This window comes from Rhea pennata, chromosome 2, assembly GCF_028389875.1.
Source record: "Rhea pennata isolate bPtePen1 chromosome 2, bPtePen1.pri, whole genome shotgun sequence".
Lineage (NCBI taxonomy): Eukaryota > Metazoa > Chordata > Aves > Rheiformes > Rheidae > Rhea > Rhea pennata.
The window spans coordinates 136,054,964-136,073,549 of NC_084664.1; the positions used below are offsets into that span (position 1 = coordinate 136,054,964).

An 18,586-nucleotide genomic window follows, 5' to 3' on the forward strand; every position below is an offset into this window, starting at 1 on the left:
TACAGTATTACTAGTATATAATATATAGTGCTAGTATATAGATCTATATAGTCTTCTGCCGCAAAGTAAGGCAAGAAAAAGCAGCACTTATAAACACGATCGGTAGATTGCCCTCCTGTTACTCCCAATGCTGTGCAAAGTAGGGTTCCTGGCAGGGGACAGAAAACAATCTAATGTTACTTGAACTTGCATTCTTGTGCAAAGGCACTGTTTGAGTCTCATGTCATCTGGATATCATAGCAGTCCTTACCATATAATTACAAGGGACCAACAGTACTTGATCAAAGTAAAAGCTCTTGTTTTATTTATAAGCCATCTGCCACAAACTATTATCATTTACTTGAGCCCCTAAGTTGCAGTTTCCATTTTAATAGTTCTATTAGTGTTTGAGTGGTTTCTATGAAGATTATTCAATAAACATTGTCCAGAAAGAGTTAGATAGTTTTAATGCATAATCCTCTGGAATGTTTATTAAACAATAACACTGAACTTTCTGACAGTTTTATTTCTGAGAATTTTATAATGTTGTTATGCATCCCACCGGTAATCCTGCATTACTGAAAACTCCTGTACAATGTAATGATTCTTACTGAAAGCAGATGCAGCTGAATTCATAGTAGGGATACCAATGTACTGTAAAAAGCCATATAGTTGGAAGGGTGGAAGGTGAAGGCTGTAGAAAAGAATTCTGTTTCATTTTTGCAATACAGAGTAATTTAAGTAAAAAGAAACAGTAATGTATTGGAAAATCCAAATGCACAAAGCAAATTCACATGAAAAGATTTTATTTCTTCATTCATTATATATTGCATTATTAAGCATTATTACTGCTTAATGTAAAATCTCTGGACAAATTGAATTTAAGTTAGCTCTTAAAAAGACTTAAAATCTTAAACGCTCTTAAATTTCACTTCTTCTGTGAATGGGTTCTGTGGATTGTTTATTCTCTGTGAAGCCACCAGGCCAGGACCTTCTTATCACCTGTTAAATAAATGCTATTCCTCTTATCTAATTATAAAGAAAGCTCAGTTTAAGGTTCAGTAAACTCAGTTCAAAGCTTCTAAATAATGGGAAGCTTTAGACAAAACTCAGTGCTTGGCCATAATGAATCCAGTAAATTTGGTTTCCTGAAATAAAAATAATAGGTGAAATCATGGCTTATTGAAGTCAATGGGAATTTTGTCATTGATTTTAGCAGGGCCAGGATTGCAACTAGTAAGTCTACTGAGCAAACTGTAAGAAATGAGTGAGAGAAGGAGGGTAATTTATGTAATAAAACCTGTACGTTGCTTCAATCCCTGCTCTACATCCCCTTGTTGGAGTGAATAGCTCTTGTTACTCCTGTGTTCACAAAAGCTGTTATTGCAGTGCACTGAACACCAAATATTTGCAAAAGCATTTTATGAGTAATTCTTAAACAGGAAAATCAGCTCTGTTGTTGTAATGAGTCAGTCTCGGATTCAACCACAGGCTGTTTCAAGGGTGAGTAACTTAGGGCGATGACCCAAGACTGCATATCACAGGGAGCATGCTAGACTGTGATAAGTAAAAGTACAAGTTATCCAATATGCTTTAATCTCTGTCTGTGTTCCTGTGAGCCAAAACCTGCTGTAGCTCCCCACAGAGGCAGCTAGGTCTTTCCAATGCAATCCTTTCTATGATGTGGATTTCTTTTTTAAAGCAAACCATTTAGTCAGAAATATAAATGTCTTTTTGTCTTTTGATATTTTTGTCTCTAGCCATGTTTCTCTTAATTGGTGTGTTAGAATAATTGTTTTCATTGTATATAAAATTGTTGAAAATTTGTATTTCATTGTATCAAAAATTTCAGCCCCTAGAGTGTAGAGAAGAGCTTAAAAGATAATCTCAATGAGCTCTAAAGGTTCAAGATCTAAATAAAATTTCTTAAATTACTATTCTTGATATCATGATTTTAGCCAGTCTGTTGATCTTTTTTTGACCGGAGCTATCATTCTTAAAATTTTACAGTTTATAATAGTATAGAAGCTTCTTGCAGAGAGCTCAAAGCTCTCTACTATAATTACTCTTTCTAGACTGTTCTCATTTAGTATAGCAACTGTACCTCTGCCTGGGTTTACCCAGACATAAATAGCCCACATGCACTAAATGACCTGCATACAGCAAGTCAGACAATTTCAGAAAGCCCTGCCTTTCATCTGCAGGTAAATGCTGGGGGAGAAATTTGAACTTCTTGCATAGGTGTCCCAAACTTGGGGCCAGAATATGGAGAAGAGCAACTAGTTACTAGAGCTCTCTCACAGGGCCAGTGACCTGGCAATTGAGGCCAATATTTTTATATTCTGAAATTGTAGGACATCTACTTATTTTATTTTCATCCAGGGTGGCTATTCAGTGTTTTTTCAAACTGGAGGAAAACAAACAATACAGCTTTCCTACTCTCCTGCATCCCATCTTATTAAGAAAATATTTAACATTGTGGCAATTCTCTTTTTCCGCAAAAACAATTAAAGACTAGCAGGAAGTGCATCTAAATGGTCTATTTTTTAACAAATCTTTTCTGTGCTCAGAGATTATGGCTCATCAGATGATCTATAGTAGTTACCCATCTGCACTGGAATGTTTATAGATAAGATGAAAGTAGCCTTTCTTATTAATCACACATTGTATATTTAACTCCTGCTCCTTTCTTCATTCTTTAAATCAGCTCCATCTGGTTCTTACTGTGCAGTTTTTTGGCTTACCTTTCACAGTGAAACACGGCTACTGGTGCAGAAGCTGGCCTAACCCGATTAAAAATGAATTACTAGGTAAAGCAATGGAATTAAGTCTGGAATCAGCTACCTGTAAAAAATACAATCAGGCACAAAATAAAACTGAGGACCAAATTTTCACTGGATGTAAACTGGCTGGGCTCCAGCTGGTTTCAGAGGAACGTATTGAAGTCCATGTTCTGGGCTGCCTTTGTAGAGCACTTTACAGAGCATGTCAAGCAAGATGACAGAACAGTGCTCATATTAGCAAGAAACAGGGTCATCCTGTTCTAAACTACTACCAGGTTCACCGACTCTTGTGGCAGGGCCAGGGTCTAGGTAGCTGGATGGGAATGATTCAGTCTGTGTCAACTAAAACAGATGAAAATGAAAATGAATGATAAAACTGGGGTGCTCAGTTTATTTAGAGGGTTCTTGCTGAGATTCTTTTCAACAGACTGTAAATGCAAACCAAACAAGACAATAAAAATAACGAAGCAGCTTTCTATATCGATCATTTCTGATCATTAATTTTCTTCTGCTGTTCCCATGACAGTGTCCCCAGTCCTTTATAATTTTTGTGTGCAGCTAGACTAAGCTGCATTCATTGCTGAGCCTGTGAAATACTTTGTGGAGATCTAATCCAATAAAAAATCATACTGCTGAATAGCTGTGAGAGAGGAACAACACCGAGCTGACGTAGGAAATGATAGGTTCTCATCTAGGAAGGACTAATGTGTAACTTAGTATGTACACGTAGGGCCTGAAGTTTCCCTGTGGTGATCTATGTTCTTTTTTGGGGACTATTTACGAGCTACCCACATATCCTTACCTTCAGATGTTCACTGAATCCTTGGCATACATCAAGGCAGGCAGCGCCCACTCCAGTTTATGCCATCTGGCAGTGATACTTGGGCAATCACCGGGACTTGGTGACTGAAAGGGGCCACCTGGAGAGTCAAGTCTCTTTCCCAACAGTCACAAAGTCTGCTGAGACCTGGAAACGCCTAGAAGAGTTGAAATTTCCTCTTCTATTCCCAACTATACATCCCTATGTCATGAGCATGCCTAACCTTTACTTTAAACCGCTGAAGTTACAACCTTTCGTCTTTCACAGCTTGAGAACTACATTGTGGAAAACATGAAATCAGAGATGGCCCAGCTGCAGCAGAACGCTGTGCAGAACCACACAGCCACCATGCTTGAGATAGGAACCAGCCTCCTCAGCCAGACAGCAGAGCAGACGAGAAAACTCACCGATGTTGAAACCCAGGTAAATTCCTGGAGCCATTTGCTAAAAGTTGCTAATTGCAGAGAACCTTCCCCATCATCTTTCTTTTCTAATACAGGACATTTCAACACCAGGCTCCAGGAAACATACACATTTTCTGTTTATTGGTAGCAACAAGCAGTGATGATTGACTCTTGTTACATGTTTTTCTTTTGATTTCATTTGGTTGGTATATTTAGCTCTGTGTGTGCAAGGCATGCCAAACTGGCCAGGAAACTAAACCAGGATTTGATTTCAAATAAACAGCTCAGCTACCAACTGTGAATGATACAAGTGTCAACATGAAGAGTTTCAGGCTAAAACAGAACCTTTGATCTACATCATTGTTTGCCTCTTTACTATTATAAAAAAGTTTGCTAATTTTCTGCAAAAAGTTCCCAGCTACCTGAAAAGTAGTGTACCTCTGCAGCTTTTATACTGCAAAAAGAGTAGGGTAGACATCAGCTTCTTAATGAAGTACTATGTATTTGTTATTGCGGCAGAACTATGTAACATCGCATGAATTTAAAGAACTGTCACCATACGATTTCTAGCATGAAAATCATTGTTATGAATCAAAAGATAAGGGTATCACTGTCACAACACAAAGCACAATTTGATACTGGGCTTATTCCTTATTGCACAGAGATATATATTTCTTTTTTCCTTTTGACTTCATTTGTCAGTTTACAACATGTATTTATTTTCCTTATTACTGCTGACTTCCTCTTGATCTTTGTAGCGTGCGATATATTTACCAGGTGAAATGCATTCATTGTTCATTTAAAACAATGAATCCATGTGTTTCATTTAATTTGTCTGTTCTAGTAGACTATGCACTTCTTGAAAGATTATATTGTGGGTTTTAATATTTTCTTTCAAGTTTACAATATCATTACCAAATTATTACGTAATTGCATTACATTACATTAAGGAACAATAGCAATTATGAAAGAGAAGTGCTCTAATTAAGCTTAGCTAATTAAGCCTAGCTAGAAATGATAGACAAAAGCTGCTGCCACGCTGTCTTACATATATTCCCTTCACCCTGGTATTCTACATGTTTATTAATAGACCACCATTCACTAATAAAAGTTGTGATTTCAAATGACAACTTCTAAAAGACGACATATTGATTTATAAAAATGTTGGGGAATATCTTTTAATTCAGTATCAACAGAATGAATTTAAATGCAGACATAAGTGGTGAAGACCATAGTATCATATACTTAGCAATGAAAAAGGATGTATAGGAATTTTCCTTTATATCCCAAAAGATCTATTGAAATTAAAGTTTCACATAGTCATTCACTCTTAACACAAGTAGGTAAAGGACAAAATGTACATTACCTCTAGCTCAATTTTACCACTGAGGAATCAGTTCAAGATAGAGGCAATGCTGGCACTGTGCAGGGTAAAGTATGGGTCCCTTTTTCTATAGCTGTTGTTGAGGAGCTTAAAGGATGCTCATGTGGGAGCTCTTCCCTGCTCTGACTTCCAGCTCACCCCAGCAGCCCACCCACATCAGTGGCAGCATTTCCCACCTCCTTTCTCTCAGTAGAAAGTCCCTGTAGTTCCTGGCTCTTTTAGCAATCAGAAAACAGTGGTGCAGGTGACTCAAGAAAGTGAATAGGGGCTGCTGTTGACAGTGATGGAGGAAGCTGATTGCATAGCAGAGAGATGAAGGTCTGTGGGATACAAGGAGGAAAATGTTAAGAACTCACACCTATAGTAAGGAGTAAGAATACCAGTGAGGGGTCACACCAGAGTAAGGAGGAATCTAAAGTACAGAACATGCAGAGCCTACAGCTCCTTAAAATCTCACTGACTCCTCCTAAGATCTTACTCATCCAAAACCCCACTGGCACACTTCAGGTTTTCTTCTCCATCTGAAACTCTACAGATTTTTTTGTAGGTTGCTTCATAGCTATATCCTTTGAAAAATTATTAGTGCCTTCCTTTCTCCTTACCCCATGCAAACCATGCATCAATTCCTCCATCAGTTTCTCCCAGATCTCTCCGAAATTCTGGTGATGCTTCCCAGCCCTTCCAAACTTACCCCTCTCCAACAACAAAACAGCTGCATACTGATCAATTCCAACTTTTCTGATCTCTGTACCCTTAAGAAAGAACAACTCAAATCACTGAGTGAAGGTCAAGAGCTTAAAAAAGAAAGAAAAAAAGACATTGCATAAATGAGTTCAAGCACCATAGTTTTTGCTTTCTCACATACCATTAGGCATATATAAAAGTATTGTCTTAAAATCCATTGATGACAGGGATAATTGCCAGGGGGACCTGACAGGTTCTGTTAAAGAAGCATCATGTTTAGCTCCAGAAATGACTGCTTCTCAGCTTTTGTGTGCAGAAATACCTATAAAACATATTTATACACACTCGTCATGTTCCTATGCAATAAAAGATGCTACACCAACAACATGAATTATCAATAATTAGTATAATTGCATTCTTGACTATTACTTTCACTTTTGAACTATTTAGATTAGCATCTGTTGCCTTTCTTCTAGTTGGAGGGCTTGTTTTGGTCCATTGTACATAGTAAGGCCTTGTACTATTGATAGAGCCTGAGGTCAAAGACAACTGCATAGAGCAACGTCAAGGATCACAGCCTTCATCCTCTTAAAAATCTGTGTCAGAGTGCAAGCAGGGATAACATAAGCAGACACCAGGCTTCTGCCAACACTGTAAAAGTGAGATCTCGGGGGGAAGCCTGAGCTCTAGGAGCTCTATTTACAAAACAGCAGATGCAACACTTTGGCTTCGGTGCAAGTACTCTAGCACTCTGCTGATTTGAGCATGCTCTGTAGGAATGCATGTTTGAGCCATGCCTCTTGTTCTTCCCATTGCAGTAAAACTTATTTAGCAATCACCTTGCCTTCTTCTAGTGGCCTAATATTATTCTGAAGCAAATAGGCTGCTAGAGTATCAGCTGGTACGTATCAGTGTAGCTTGAGTTCATTTGCTACAACTGAGCAGCTGAGGTTAGAAAAGGATTTATAATTTTTTTTTGATGAATCATCAGATCAGAGTGAAGTGGTTGTGTTATATTTCTATTGCTATAACAGCACTATCAGAATATTCTAAACATTATTTCTTTCTTTTTTTTTTAATTTATCATTAAGGTGCTAAATCAAACATCCAGACTTGAAATTCAACTACTGGAAAACTCACTATCTACATACAAGCTAGAAAAGCAGTTGCTACAACAGACACATGAAATCCTAAAGATTCATGAGAAAAACAGGTAAGAGTGGGTATTGGTCTCTTAAACTCTTTCTGTTCGTCTCAAAGTGCTTTCTGCATATATTATTTTAATCTAAAATGAAATGCACAAAGCAAATATAGTAATTGGAAAGTCCAGGTAACATCTACCTTCCTGCTAAAAGAGCCTGGGTGTGAACTTATACTGTGTCAGCTACGATATGATAAATGCAAGTTGATTTTTTTTTCATTGCTTGTCATTTGCAATGTAAGTTCACATCTCAGTCTGCTTCATCAAAACTTAGTCATATTTCCCCAGCTCCTGCTACTGAAAAGTATAAAGATAACTTGTATGAGTATTTGCAAACAAACAAATATTAATAAATAAATTATGAGATTATCAGATAGCCTAAAGTGTATAGAAATCAGAAAATCTTTTGAAGTTCTTCTTTCTAATGTTAATGGATATAAAGATCTAACAAGGAGAAAGATACATTTCTCTTTTTGGATGCAGTATAAAATACATTGTATATTGCATATGTGGAGCTGTGCTTAATTTAAAGAATGCTGAAGTAGAAGGAAAACAAAAAAGTCTGGTTAACAATAAACAAGTTGTTAAGCAACAAAGTGAGAGTCAAGAAGTTTCAGCGTTGTCCCGTTCTGTGCTACAGCACATAAGTGATTCTACGAATGCCCTCAGATCAATGTTCACGAGGATCCCACGTGCATGAACTGGGACAGACTTTATTTAGCTCCTAAATCAGGGCTCACGGCAGCTGGTGCACTGAGGACACCTCAGCCAGCCAAACAAGCAGTGCCACAGTGAGCCGATCGTCTGAGCCTGTCTCGCATGTGGGTTTGAACAGAGGATCTTCAGTGATGCTCAGTACCTGAAAACACCTTCTGGACTTGGAAAACCAGTACTTCAGAGAGTGGGATAAAGTCTTCTTCCTTATTGGTTGTCCTTCTAGAGCCCTAAATTTCATATACCTGCCTACCTAAAGGCCCAGTTTAAGCAAGGAAGGCAGAGAGCACTTTCCCCACACCTAGCTTTGTCTCCTTTTTCCTAGAAAGATCATTTCTGAGATAAGTCTGACTAGAATTAAGATTTTCAATCCCTGTATTGGTTATACTTGACATTGGAATATGACATACAGCATTAAAAGTGAGGTAGTTACTGAAATGTTCCATTCAAGTCTCAGTCTACTCCTTAAGTTGAAATCAGAAGGGTTGCAGAGAAATGTGCCATGATCCTGCTGCTGCACAAGAAACAGCAATTGAGTCAGAAAAATTTTGGCCTGAGTTATATGTAAGAGGACTAACAAGACAATAGGAAAGAATCTACTGGAGTAAGAAGGCCAAAAAGCTAAATAATTATAAAGGGGGAACAAAAAGTCATTCCAAGGAAATATGCTTGTTAATTGTTATTAAATTGCAAATTTGATCAAATAATTTACCATTAGGGCTACTGGTTATGAGAACTGAAAATTTATTTAATCTAAGAACTGTTTCCAACCAGTAATTCCACTAAATGTTGTTCTGGAGAAGTTGGATCACATTGAAAATTTAGTCTCCAAGGATTTCTCTTGACCAATGGGAAATATGGATAGATTACTGTGGGATTAACACTGACTTCAGTTATCTAGAAGTTAAGCAATTCATCAAACTCCATGTGCAGGCTATCCCTGTAGCTGTTGGATAGAGTAGGAACGTTCAGGAGGCAGTTTATTCTGCGTGTTTTACATACCTATTTCAATTTGGAATTAACCCAAACATTAATTTGTCTTTCAATTAAGTAAATACTTGCATTTTTATCTGCTACAGTCTGGTTACACACAAAAGTTTATTGACAATGTTTAAGAGACTGAGTCATTTATGTGATGTCTTGTGTACTTAATAATCTTTATTTATTTATTTGTCTTAGCAATGTGTCAGGGTGTAAAGCCTGCATGTCAGTAAATAAATTTGATTTAAACTGACCTTTGACTTGACCGACATTATGATGAAATGGTCTGTGACATGACAAAATGATCTGGCTTGGACTTTTGAAAAAAAAAAGAGAGAGGAGTATGTTAAAAAGGAATTTTTTTATACTGTATTGTTTCTGTCAAAAACAGAGCTATATGTAGATAAACAGAAAAACTACAAGGAATTTCATTTTGTAATGAAGTAAAAACCAGGCATACACTTTCCAGGTTTGGTCGCTAACTCTCTCCTTGGGAGTTAGGAAGCTAGAGAGAGGGTAGTGTTATGATAACATTAAAAATATGAATCATCAGCTTCAGTAACATCATCTACTTCTGACAAATAACTACATAATCTTGGCTTTTTAGGTCCTGAACTTGAAATCGATTATGCATGTGTCAAGCTCAGTACAGGACAAGTTTTTGTGATCTTGGGAGATATTAGCATTCTAAATATGTCAATGTTTTTAGCTTGTTTAAATTTAAATAGCACTTATAGACTACCCGTTAGGCTATGTTCAGCTGAAAGATCTTCATCACTCTATATATCACTTTCCCTTCAATGAATTAGGGAAAACTCCTCCTATCTATGTTGTCTGCGTAGACTGTAAACTTTTTTTGAAAAAGGGCTTTTCTTTTGCAGTAGGTGTCTACCACAGTAGAAACTGATATTTCTATTACAATCCAAAAATAACCAACAGATGGTGTTCTATCAGCAGATCATTTCTTTCTCTATGCTTCAATTTCCTCTATGCAAAACAATGATCATAATCTTAACCACTTTCAGAAAACTAGTTTCTGGATGAAAGAAATACAAAATATAATAGCAATAATAAGTCATTGTTGCTGTAGTACAATAACTTGTATATTATCCTTAAAGAAAATGAACACTGCATATCAACAGGGGACTAACGCACGCTCTTTAGACTAGAAACATATCTATTCTTGGCCATAAAGTCTTTACTTCCTGCCTCTGCTGGGAAGAGTGGCCAAATTTTTTCTTTTTATCCCACTGAAGTGAAAGATATTCTATGGCATATAAGTAGAGTCACATTTGCTCCAGATTCTTGTTTCTGCTGATTGCTCTCATGCCATAAATAATTTAGTCTTGTGGGTTCCCACCCACTATATTGTAAATGGTGGTTTCCTCTATTGACATTTTTTTTTCTCCCACAAGATCTTTTATAAACTATTTTAATTTATTATTGAAAGATTTCCCTGCTTATGTGTCTTTCTGAGCCTTTTTCAGAGTGTAACAGCTGCATTTAACTTACTGTGTGCTATTTGTTTCAATATGCAAATGTGAAAGGAACTTTTTTCATCAAACAAAGGAGGATAAATGTAACGGAATTCTGCATCTTCAAACAATAAATAGTGGAAATAAATTTTAATAATCCAACTTGAGTTTGCAAAAATTTGGATTGGGCTAATATGGTCAGTAAAAAAATGTTATATCATATGAAAGGAGATGACTCAGGAATAACTCTTCAATTTCTTCTTGATTTTAAAAGGTGAGGGGAAAAAAGTATGTCTGAAAGGAGTTTTACATGCAAATTTTGCGTATACCAAAAAGATAAATTCAGATTTTTCACTTCATCTTTCTGATTTCAATTTTCTCACTGGTATTTAAAAAAGGGCTTACTGAGGCTAAGTGACAGGGAGACATAAGACCAAGAAATTCACTGGCCTTAAAAAATATGAGGACACCTCTTTAAACCATTCAGACCACCTACTTAAATTTGAGTAGTCAGCACCTGACAATACAGAGGAAGTGTCACTCTTGTAAAAGCAACTACAAAGCAGCTGTCTCAATGAGAAAATACCAAATTTGCCCTCAAAAATAAGCCTTTAAATCCTCTACCTGTTTGTCTTCCCGTACATACATAATACAAGAAAAACACATCTCTATGGCCAAAGACTTTTTTTTTTTTCCTTTTGTGACATTACTTGTCTTTATTTATTGAATAGCTCAACAAAGTAAATGATTTTATCTGTATTTTCAGTAAGTCTAGATTTTTTTTTTTTAAGATTATTTGCAATGTGATAAAAGTCCATCTCTAAGATCTAGTCTGTATCCTGTTCCCTCAGTCTAAACTGAGGCCTCTGGAAGCAAAGATTAAAAAAAGAAAAAATCTGAAACTTCCACTGTCTGGAATGGATTAGTGAATAAACTACATACCTTATAAGGGAGTTTGTCCAAATCAAACTTTCCTTCCTCCCCAGAGAGCTACAAAAGTGCTTTCTACATGTTCTGCTTCATCACCTTTCCGAATGACAGCAGCTTTCCCTGAGAGCTGTTTGGTGACTTCTGTACTGCCTTCTACCCTGCCCCGCGTTGTCGGCGGGCTTTCCGCGAACGGGCCGCGCGCAGCACCCTCGCGCTGGCCCGTCCCGCTGGCTGGCGTCCTGGCAAACCTGACGCGCCGTTTCGCTGGTTGAAAATAGATTTCTGGCCTCACCAAGGTCGGTAGGCTAGACAGAGAGAGATGGTTTTTGGTTAGGAAAAGGGGGTGTAGTGGGGTGGGTTTTTTTTTTTTTTTTTCTTAATGTGTAAATGTCTTATAAACAAGAACTCCAAAGGATTATACCAAATGCCTAAAACCAATGTTTATCCATGTTAATAACGACATTTATTTCTTCACAATTTCACTAAGTTCCCCAAATGCTTGATTGTCCTCCAGGCTGAAGGCTGCAATGATATAAATACATGTGTGCATATGTGTCTGTGTGTGTATATGCATGTGTTGCTTAAAGTGAATTCTGATTTTTTTTCTAATTGTGCATGTTTATTTTTTTATTATTATTTACTTGTTATTCCCATGACTGCTTCATCTGTCTAGATCAGCCAAATTTTCAAATGTAGGAAAATCACACAGTAAACTTACAGTTAAAAACAGCCAGTCATTACATCATGACAATACCATTTTGCTGAAAATTGTTATAAAGTTGTATTATATAACAGCTTCACTCAGCACTCACAGATTGCTTGATTAACTATTATGGAGACAACCTTCTTGTTTTGTATAACTTTTTACTTTGGAAATGGTAATTTATGAAAGCTAGTAGGAATATCTTGATTTTAAGCTCATTTTGATAGTGCCTATTCAAAAATTTGATAAAATACCTTTACCAAACATTCAGCAAAATTGTTTCTTCATGGTTCTTCATTCTTGGAAATTGTTTGATGAGGGAAGAAGAAAGAGAACAGTGGTCTGATAACCACTAAAAATGTTTAAATATTTCTGTAATTAGTTTCAAAGTCAAACTGGAAAATTTTCCCTTGGAAAAAAGTGAGAGATTTATTTATTTATTTATTTTGTCTAAATGAACTATAAACACAGTACATATGAAAATCCTGGCCACACTGGTGTCAGAGGTCATATGAGTGGCTTGTCTCATGCTATTTAAGGGTGTTTTCCTTCAAGAACAAGCCAGTGCAGAAGTCTCTACCATCTGTGAAGCTTCCGCTTTTGTTCAGTTTGAGCTTTGAGCAAAGGTTTCCCATTGATTCTTGTGTAACAACTGCATTTCATTTCATTTTACTGTTTCTGCCAGGAATACAAGGAGTGGTCCTATCCTCATGACTTATCTGTTGTAGATTTGTGAGTTGTATATCTGTGGAAAGACCACTGTAGAAATGCCTATCCATTCCTTAAAATAGCTTAGTTTTGCAGTTTATAGTACAGGACTTTTAATCTACACAGAAAACTGTAAAGTAACCAACTGCTGCTATACCCTCATTTTTCCACCGCATGTTGTTGACACAACACTCATAAATATTAGGATGTATTATTGCTAAAGCCATAAAACATCTGCTTGCTGTCTGTCTCTACAGATGCCAAGCAGGGAAGCTCTAAACATTGTCAGCTTTTTCCTGTCAGCCAGTGTTACTACAAATAAGACCGTCATCACCACGGGTTCATTTGCTGTGGGCTTAGGAGTATAGTGGGAAACGAATGATGCAATCCATGTACTGGGGCTGTCCAAGGATCTTTCTTTAACATAAAATCATTCAGATGTGCACATGTGGGTAGGATTTTATAAAACTAGAGCACCGCTCTGTACTGCACTGTGATGGGGGATGAAGATAAAGGGAACTTCTTTAGTCTTGCCACTTCACGATATAGAAATATTCTGGCTTCAGGAATGGCGCTTTCTCTTACGTTGACACTACACAGAATTTCCGATGGACTGTAAGATGCCAGACTGACATGTGGCCAGATCTAGCAGCCATTGCATAGCGTCCACGCTGTTCCTGTCCAAAGAGCATTATTGTCTATCATACAAGTTCAAATCTAAAGTCAAAATGAGCATTTCAACAATTTTCATGAAAAAAATTGACAGAATAGATAAATTTCTGTAGGACATTTGGATTTTGTTGAATGGTGTTTTAGGATAGAAAATAATTCCATCAGAATTTTTTTAACCAGTTCAGCATTAATTAGTCTGACCTTCTGCATAATGCAGCTTAAAGACTTTTACATAAAGAAAATAATAAACAGTCCAAAGATCTAGGGCATAAACGTATAATGTTTAATGAAAGAGTTCAAGTGATGAAAAAAAAATCAACCACAGGTCTGATAAGGTGTTAAAACAGTTTGTTATCCTCAGCTATAAAATCTCTACTTTATTTCAAATTGAAATTTTCTATGGTCAGTTTTAAGTCAACTGAAACTTGTTATGCCTTTGTTACTAATTAATGAGTTTTTCAGAATAAGATATCATGTTACCCCTTTTATTTGGGAAGGAAACTGACCCCAAGAGAAAGTGCTCTGCCTTCCCATCTACTCTTTATTTTTTTTTTCTTCCCCCTTTACCCAGATTCTTCTGGTTTTCACAGAATTAGATATGTTGATCTAGCAGAGTGTATTTTCTTCTGTGTCTCTGCAACTCCCACATTTACAATATTTCAGGAAAAAGTGATTTGCTGTTTGGTTTGCCTATTTAAAATATATTTATATATTACTCTAGCTTGTGTAGCAAATCTAGGACCCAAATTTAATCTTTGCATTGTTATCATTTGTAACAGCTCATATTAAATCTCTGTGATATCTAGTAGAAAAAACTCCATATGGATTTTATTACATTCTTCAGTTAGCTTAAATGACCTGAAATTATGCAGGCATTTTGCCACTGATGTATTATCCAGAAGTAAAAACAAAGGTGGCAGGAGAGTGAAAATAAATAAAATCTAAGACTGACTAAGAGAGAAAGAGATTTGTTGCCAAGTTAGTTTACGGGCATGACAAGCACCTCTCCTGGCATGTACAGTAGAATTATTGAACAGAAGGTAGTAGAGGGGATGAATTAATTTCTTTAATAATAATAAAACCTTTCTGCTAAACTCCCACCGCAGCATCAAAGCACTGGTCTGAAAAAAACTTCTTGTTCAGTGATGACATATATTAGCTGTCCTTTGTGTCCACAACTCCTCTAATCTTCTAGATATAATCTAACATGCTTTTGATCCCTGTAAGTTGTACACTTCCGACTCTGGACGGAGATGGTGCTAGGAAAAGCATATTAGTCAGGAGAAAGTGTTTGCATACTTGTATAAAATTATTCATAACAATAGTGAAAGCAGGTTATTATACTGTGATGCTCTATTTTTCTTTTTTTTTCTTTTTTTTTTTTTTTTTTTTGGTCTTAGGGGCCGTTTGTGGAACTAGAGAAGTGCGCAGAGAAAATCTGCATGGATTCAAGGGAAGCAATAGGTCCTCCCTTTATAATGCAGACTTCTGGTTTATCTTTTGGGGAAACAATACTATTTTTAATCTGAAAGCAGATACAACTGCCTGGTATGCCGTTGCTTTCCCAGCTTCACAAACCAAATGAAAACAGATTTTTACTGGGATTTTTACCTAGATCCCTTAATGGTATTGCATAGTTCCTAGTGCATACTTTCTTCCTTCAGTTGTAAGGCCCTTCACAAACTCCTCTTATTTTAACGTTCTGATTTTTGTCTCTTATCGTATTGACTCATCCATACTACAGTGATGTTCTCTTCAATGTCCTGTTCTACCTTAGGCTTGTCTGCATAAACTTCTTTTATGCAAGTGCATTGCTGACTGTATGCCACGTGCTTGGACAGGTGTAACTATTAGATGTGTACTTTCATGCAGTTTAAGCACTACAGCCTGCAAATGTTACAAAATGGAACCTTAAAAATTTCTTAGGTTTGGCTGCTTGATAGAGTGCATCAATTGACTGAAGTAGTGCGTATGACCATTTGGACGTTTTTAGAACAGATGATTTATATACTGAATTCTATGGTGAAAAATAAAACACCTTTGTTTTCTGTATTAGAAAATATATTGACATGCAATAATATCCACTAATTGTTTTACTTTATTTTAGTTTACTTGAGCACAAAATATTAGAAATGGAAGAAAGGCATAAAGAGGAACTAGACACTTTGAAAGAGGAAAAAGAGAACCTGCAAAGCTTGGTTACTCGCCAAAGCTACATAATCCAGGAACTAGAGAAGCAATTAAACAAGGCAACAAGCAACAACAGTGTCCTGCAGAAACAGCAGCTTGAATTGATGGATACAGTTCATACTCTAATCAGCCTCTGTTCCAAGGAAGGAGGTAAGAAAGCAGCATTATAAAACATTAAAAGAAGTAGTAAATTCCTCCTCATTCAAATGCTATATTTTTGGAGAGGCAGAATTTGATGAACCTATTCCAAAAGAGAAAAGTACATTATAACTGAGGACAAAGGAGCTGTTGAGAATCAAGGAATCAAAGCAAGATTCAGACAGTGCTAAGACTGACTCTTTTAACAAAACAGTCGCATTTGAAGCTTTTTGACTTTAATAGTATTGAGGTGTCATATCATGACCTTAGCTGACGTAGGCCATTATAATGCCACTGCTTCAAACTAGCAATGCTAATTTATTCCTCTGAGCATCTGTCTCCTGTTGGGAGTAATCTGACCAAATGTGGACATTTATTTTAAGATTGTCTGTCTCTGAGCTACTTTAGACTTCCTTTAATCAATAGAGAAAACTGGGCACTAAATGAACAAAAGTAACCTGACATTTTATACGTGTATGTGAGTTACAAAGTAATGAGATCAGATTTATGGTGCTGTAGCCATCCAAAATTAAGTGAGATGACTCATCTCTGAAATGAGTTTTTATTTATAGCAGGGAATTAATTTTGTCTACTTTGCTAGATTTTGTTTGTTTATTTGTTTTCAGGGTATGTTAGGATACTATAAGCAGAAACATAGAATTGATATTTCTTTGAAGAAGGAATTGATAAAATATCTAGGACAATTAATAAATTATGTAAGGAAAGTCAAGAGAGTCATAGCTGTCTGCATGTTAATAGATTTGAAAAATAGGTTTTACATTTGTATATAGACAATTTTAAAAGTTCTTCTCCTGAAGTTTGCCTTTGTGAGTAAAGGTATTTCTTGAGGAATTTGAGAAAGAAATTAGGATGGAATTTTATCTTTCAAATGCTAACAACACTGCAGAATGTCTCAGAAAGAAATTCCACTCATCAGAACTGATTGGAGGAGACAAATGGTGTAAGGAGACCACTCTGAGACATGGAAATGAGACACTGAAAAGGACAAATGCGTAACTACAAAAAGGGTCAAAGTCATGCAGCATAGAGGGAGGAAAAAGATATAGGAAAATATAAGAGAAAAGAAGTGTAAGAATGTAAGAGAAAAGGTATATGCTAAAAACTGAAGCTAAGAAAAACAGGATTAACAGCTGTGTTCAGTATGGCTCATAGACAGTTAAAAATACTGTTAACGGAAAATCAGAATAAAGCTGGGAAAAGTGTGATCTGTCTGGGAAGATGTCATGAAAAACCCTTCTGAGTAAGGCTATAGGGTAGACAGAGAAACTGCACATGTGCAGGTTGTGCTACTTCCACAGTGAGTGTGGAAGTGCAGGTGAAGAGGGCCACGCACGGTTAATACTGGCACCCCAGTCCAGTGCATTTGCTCACTGTAATTCTAGAACCGTAAGTGCCCTAAATTATTTTCTTAAAATAAACAATAATAAAAAATATCCCCTCATCGCCTATATCATAAGTTAATATTAGGTTTAAGAGGCAGAAGGACATATTAGATCATTCAAACTAACCATCTCAAGGCTTGTTCTCTACTGTATATTCCCATACAACTTGTGTGGCTCGAGTCAGAATTGCTCCAGTGACCGGGATTCCTTCTTTTCATTTGGAAGCATTGCATGCTCTGGTCCTCACTGATAGCCCACTTTTTTTTTTTTTTTTTTTCCTCATGTCCATTCTAAGTATTCCCTTCTGCTTATTCTGTTATGCAGCTCCCCAGCATTTTGAATTAAATCATATTAGACTGTTCTCATACCAATAGAGAAATATTGTAAAATAATTCAAATCCTCTAACATGTTTTATGGCCTTTTGGCAAAGAAACCTGGCTAAGTTTTGTTCAGTGTGTTCTAATAGAGCTCAGGAGCATTTTAAAAATAATATCAATATGAAAGATATATTATGCTCATACAGAGATATACTGCAAGGTCTTTTTAATGTTAAAAACAGATTTTTATAATCATTGTGAATTTGATTCAAAGAAAAAAAGATTTTTTTCTAAACATAGTTTCATTCATCAGCTGCTTCTTATAAAGACTTTGAGCGCATATGTGAAAAGTGGTAGTTTAAAATCGGGCTCCTGGATCCAAATTCAGGTGTCTGGAAACCTGATTTTTCGGCACTATTTTTTCTCCTGATGAATTGTGAAAACAAATTCAGCACAGTTAAATACCTATATATAAATTTAGTAGCCTAACTCAAACACTGATTTTTTTTTTTAATTCCAGTTCTTTTGTATATTAACATGTTCAGTACATGAACATATTAGCATGTTCATGTTACACATTATGAACATATTAACAAGTTCACTCCTTGGATCCCTTTTCTACTGATAAAATTTAAAGTGAAATAATTGCAGAAATGCTTCCACTTACTGCCTATTTAAGGCTATCTGACTAAAATTTTGGTAAATAGTTTTTTGAAAAAGAGGCCAGGCAGGTTAAGTTAAAATAGTAATATTATCCTGTAGTGAAAGACCACTCTAGTGAAAGCTGAATACTAAAGCATTTGGTTTTACCAAAAACTGCTACCAGCTATAGTCTGTGCAAATATATGTTGAAGATAGAAAAGTGTACGTGCTGGGAAGTACAATTGAAACTGCTCTAAATTAACACAAAAAAATTGTAGTTTGATAGACTAGCACAAGTATTTATGTGGTGCTTAGGTCCAAAACACAAAATATACCGTGGAAATTGGTGTTTATTACAAGACAGAGAATAGCAAAATGTGATACATAAATCAATGACACCTCTTCTGTCTTACGCTGGGGTAAATCTTGATAATCTAATTTGATAGAGCATATAGCA

The 18,586-nt window shown here is 36.2% G+C and overlaps 1 protein-coding gene across 1 annotated transcript in view; it reads left to right on the top strand.

Annotated features, from left to right (window-relative positions):
- The window catches only part of ANGPT1 (angiopoietin 1), a 163,460-nt gene that overhangs the window by 68,230 nt on the left and 76,644 nt on the right, over positions 1–18,586 (top strand). Inside the window, exons 2-4 of the mRNA XM_062568260.1 lie at positions 3,850–4,005; positions 7,146–7,267; positions 15,546–15,778. Coding sequence (XP_062424244.1) covers positions 3,850–4,005; positions 7,146–7,267; positions 15,546–15,778 — 511 coding nt within the window. The remainder of the gene's footprint in view (positions 1–3,849; positions 4,006–7,145; positions 7,268–15,545; positions 15,779–18,586) is intronic.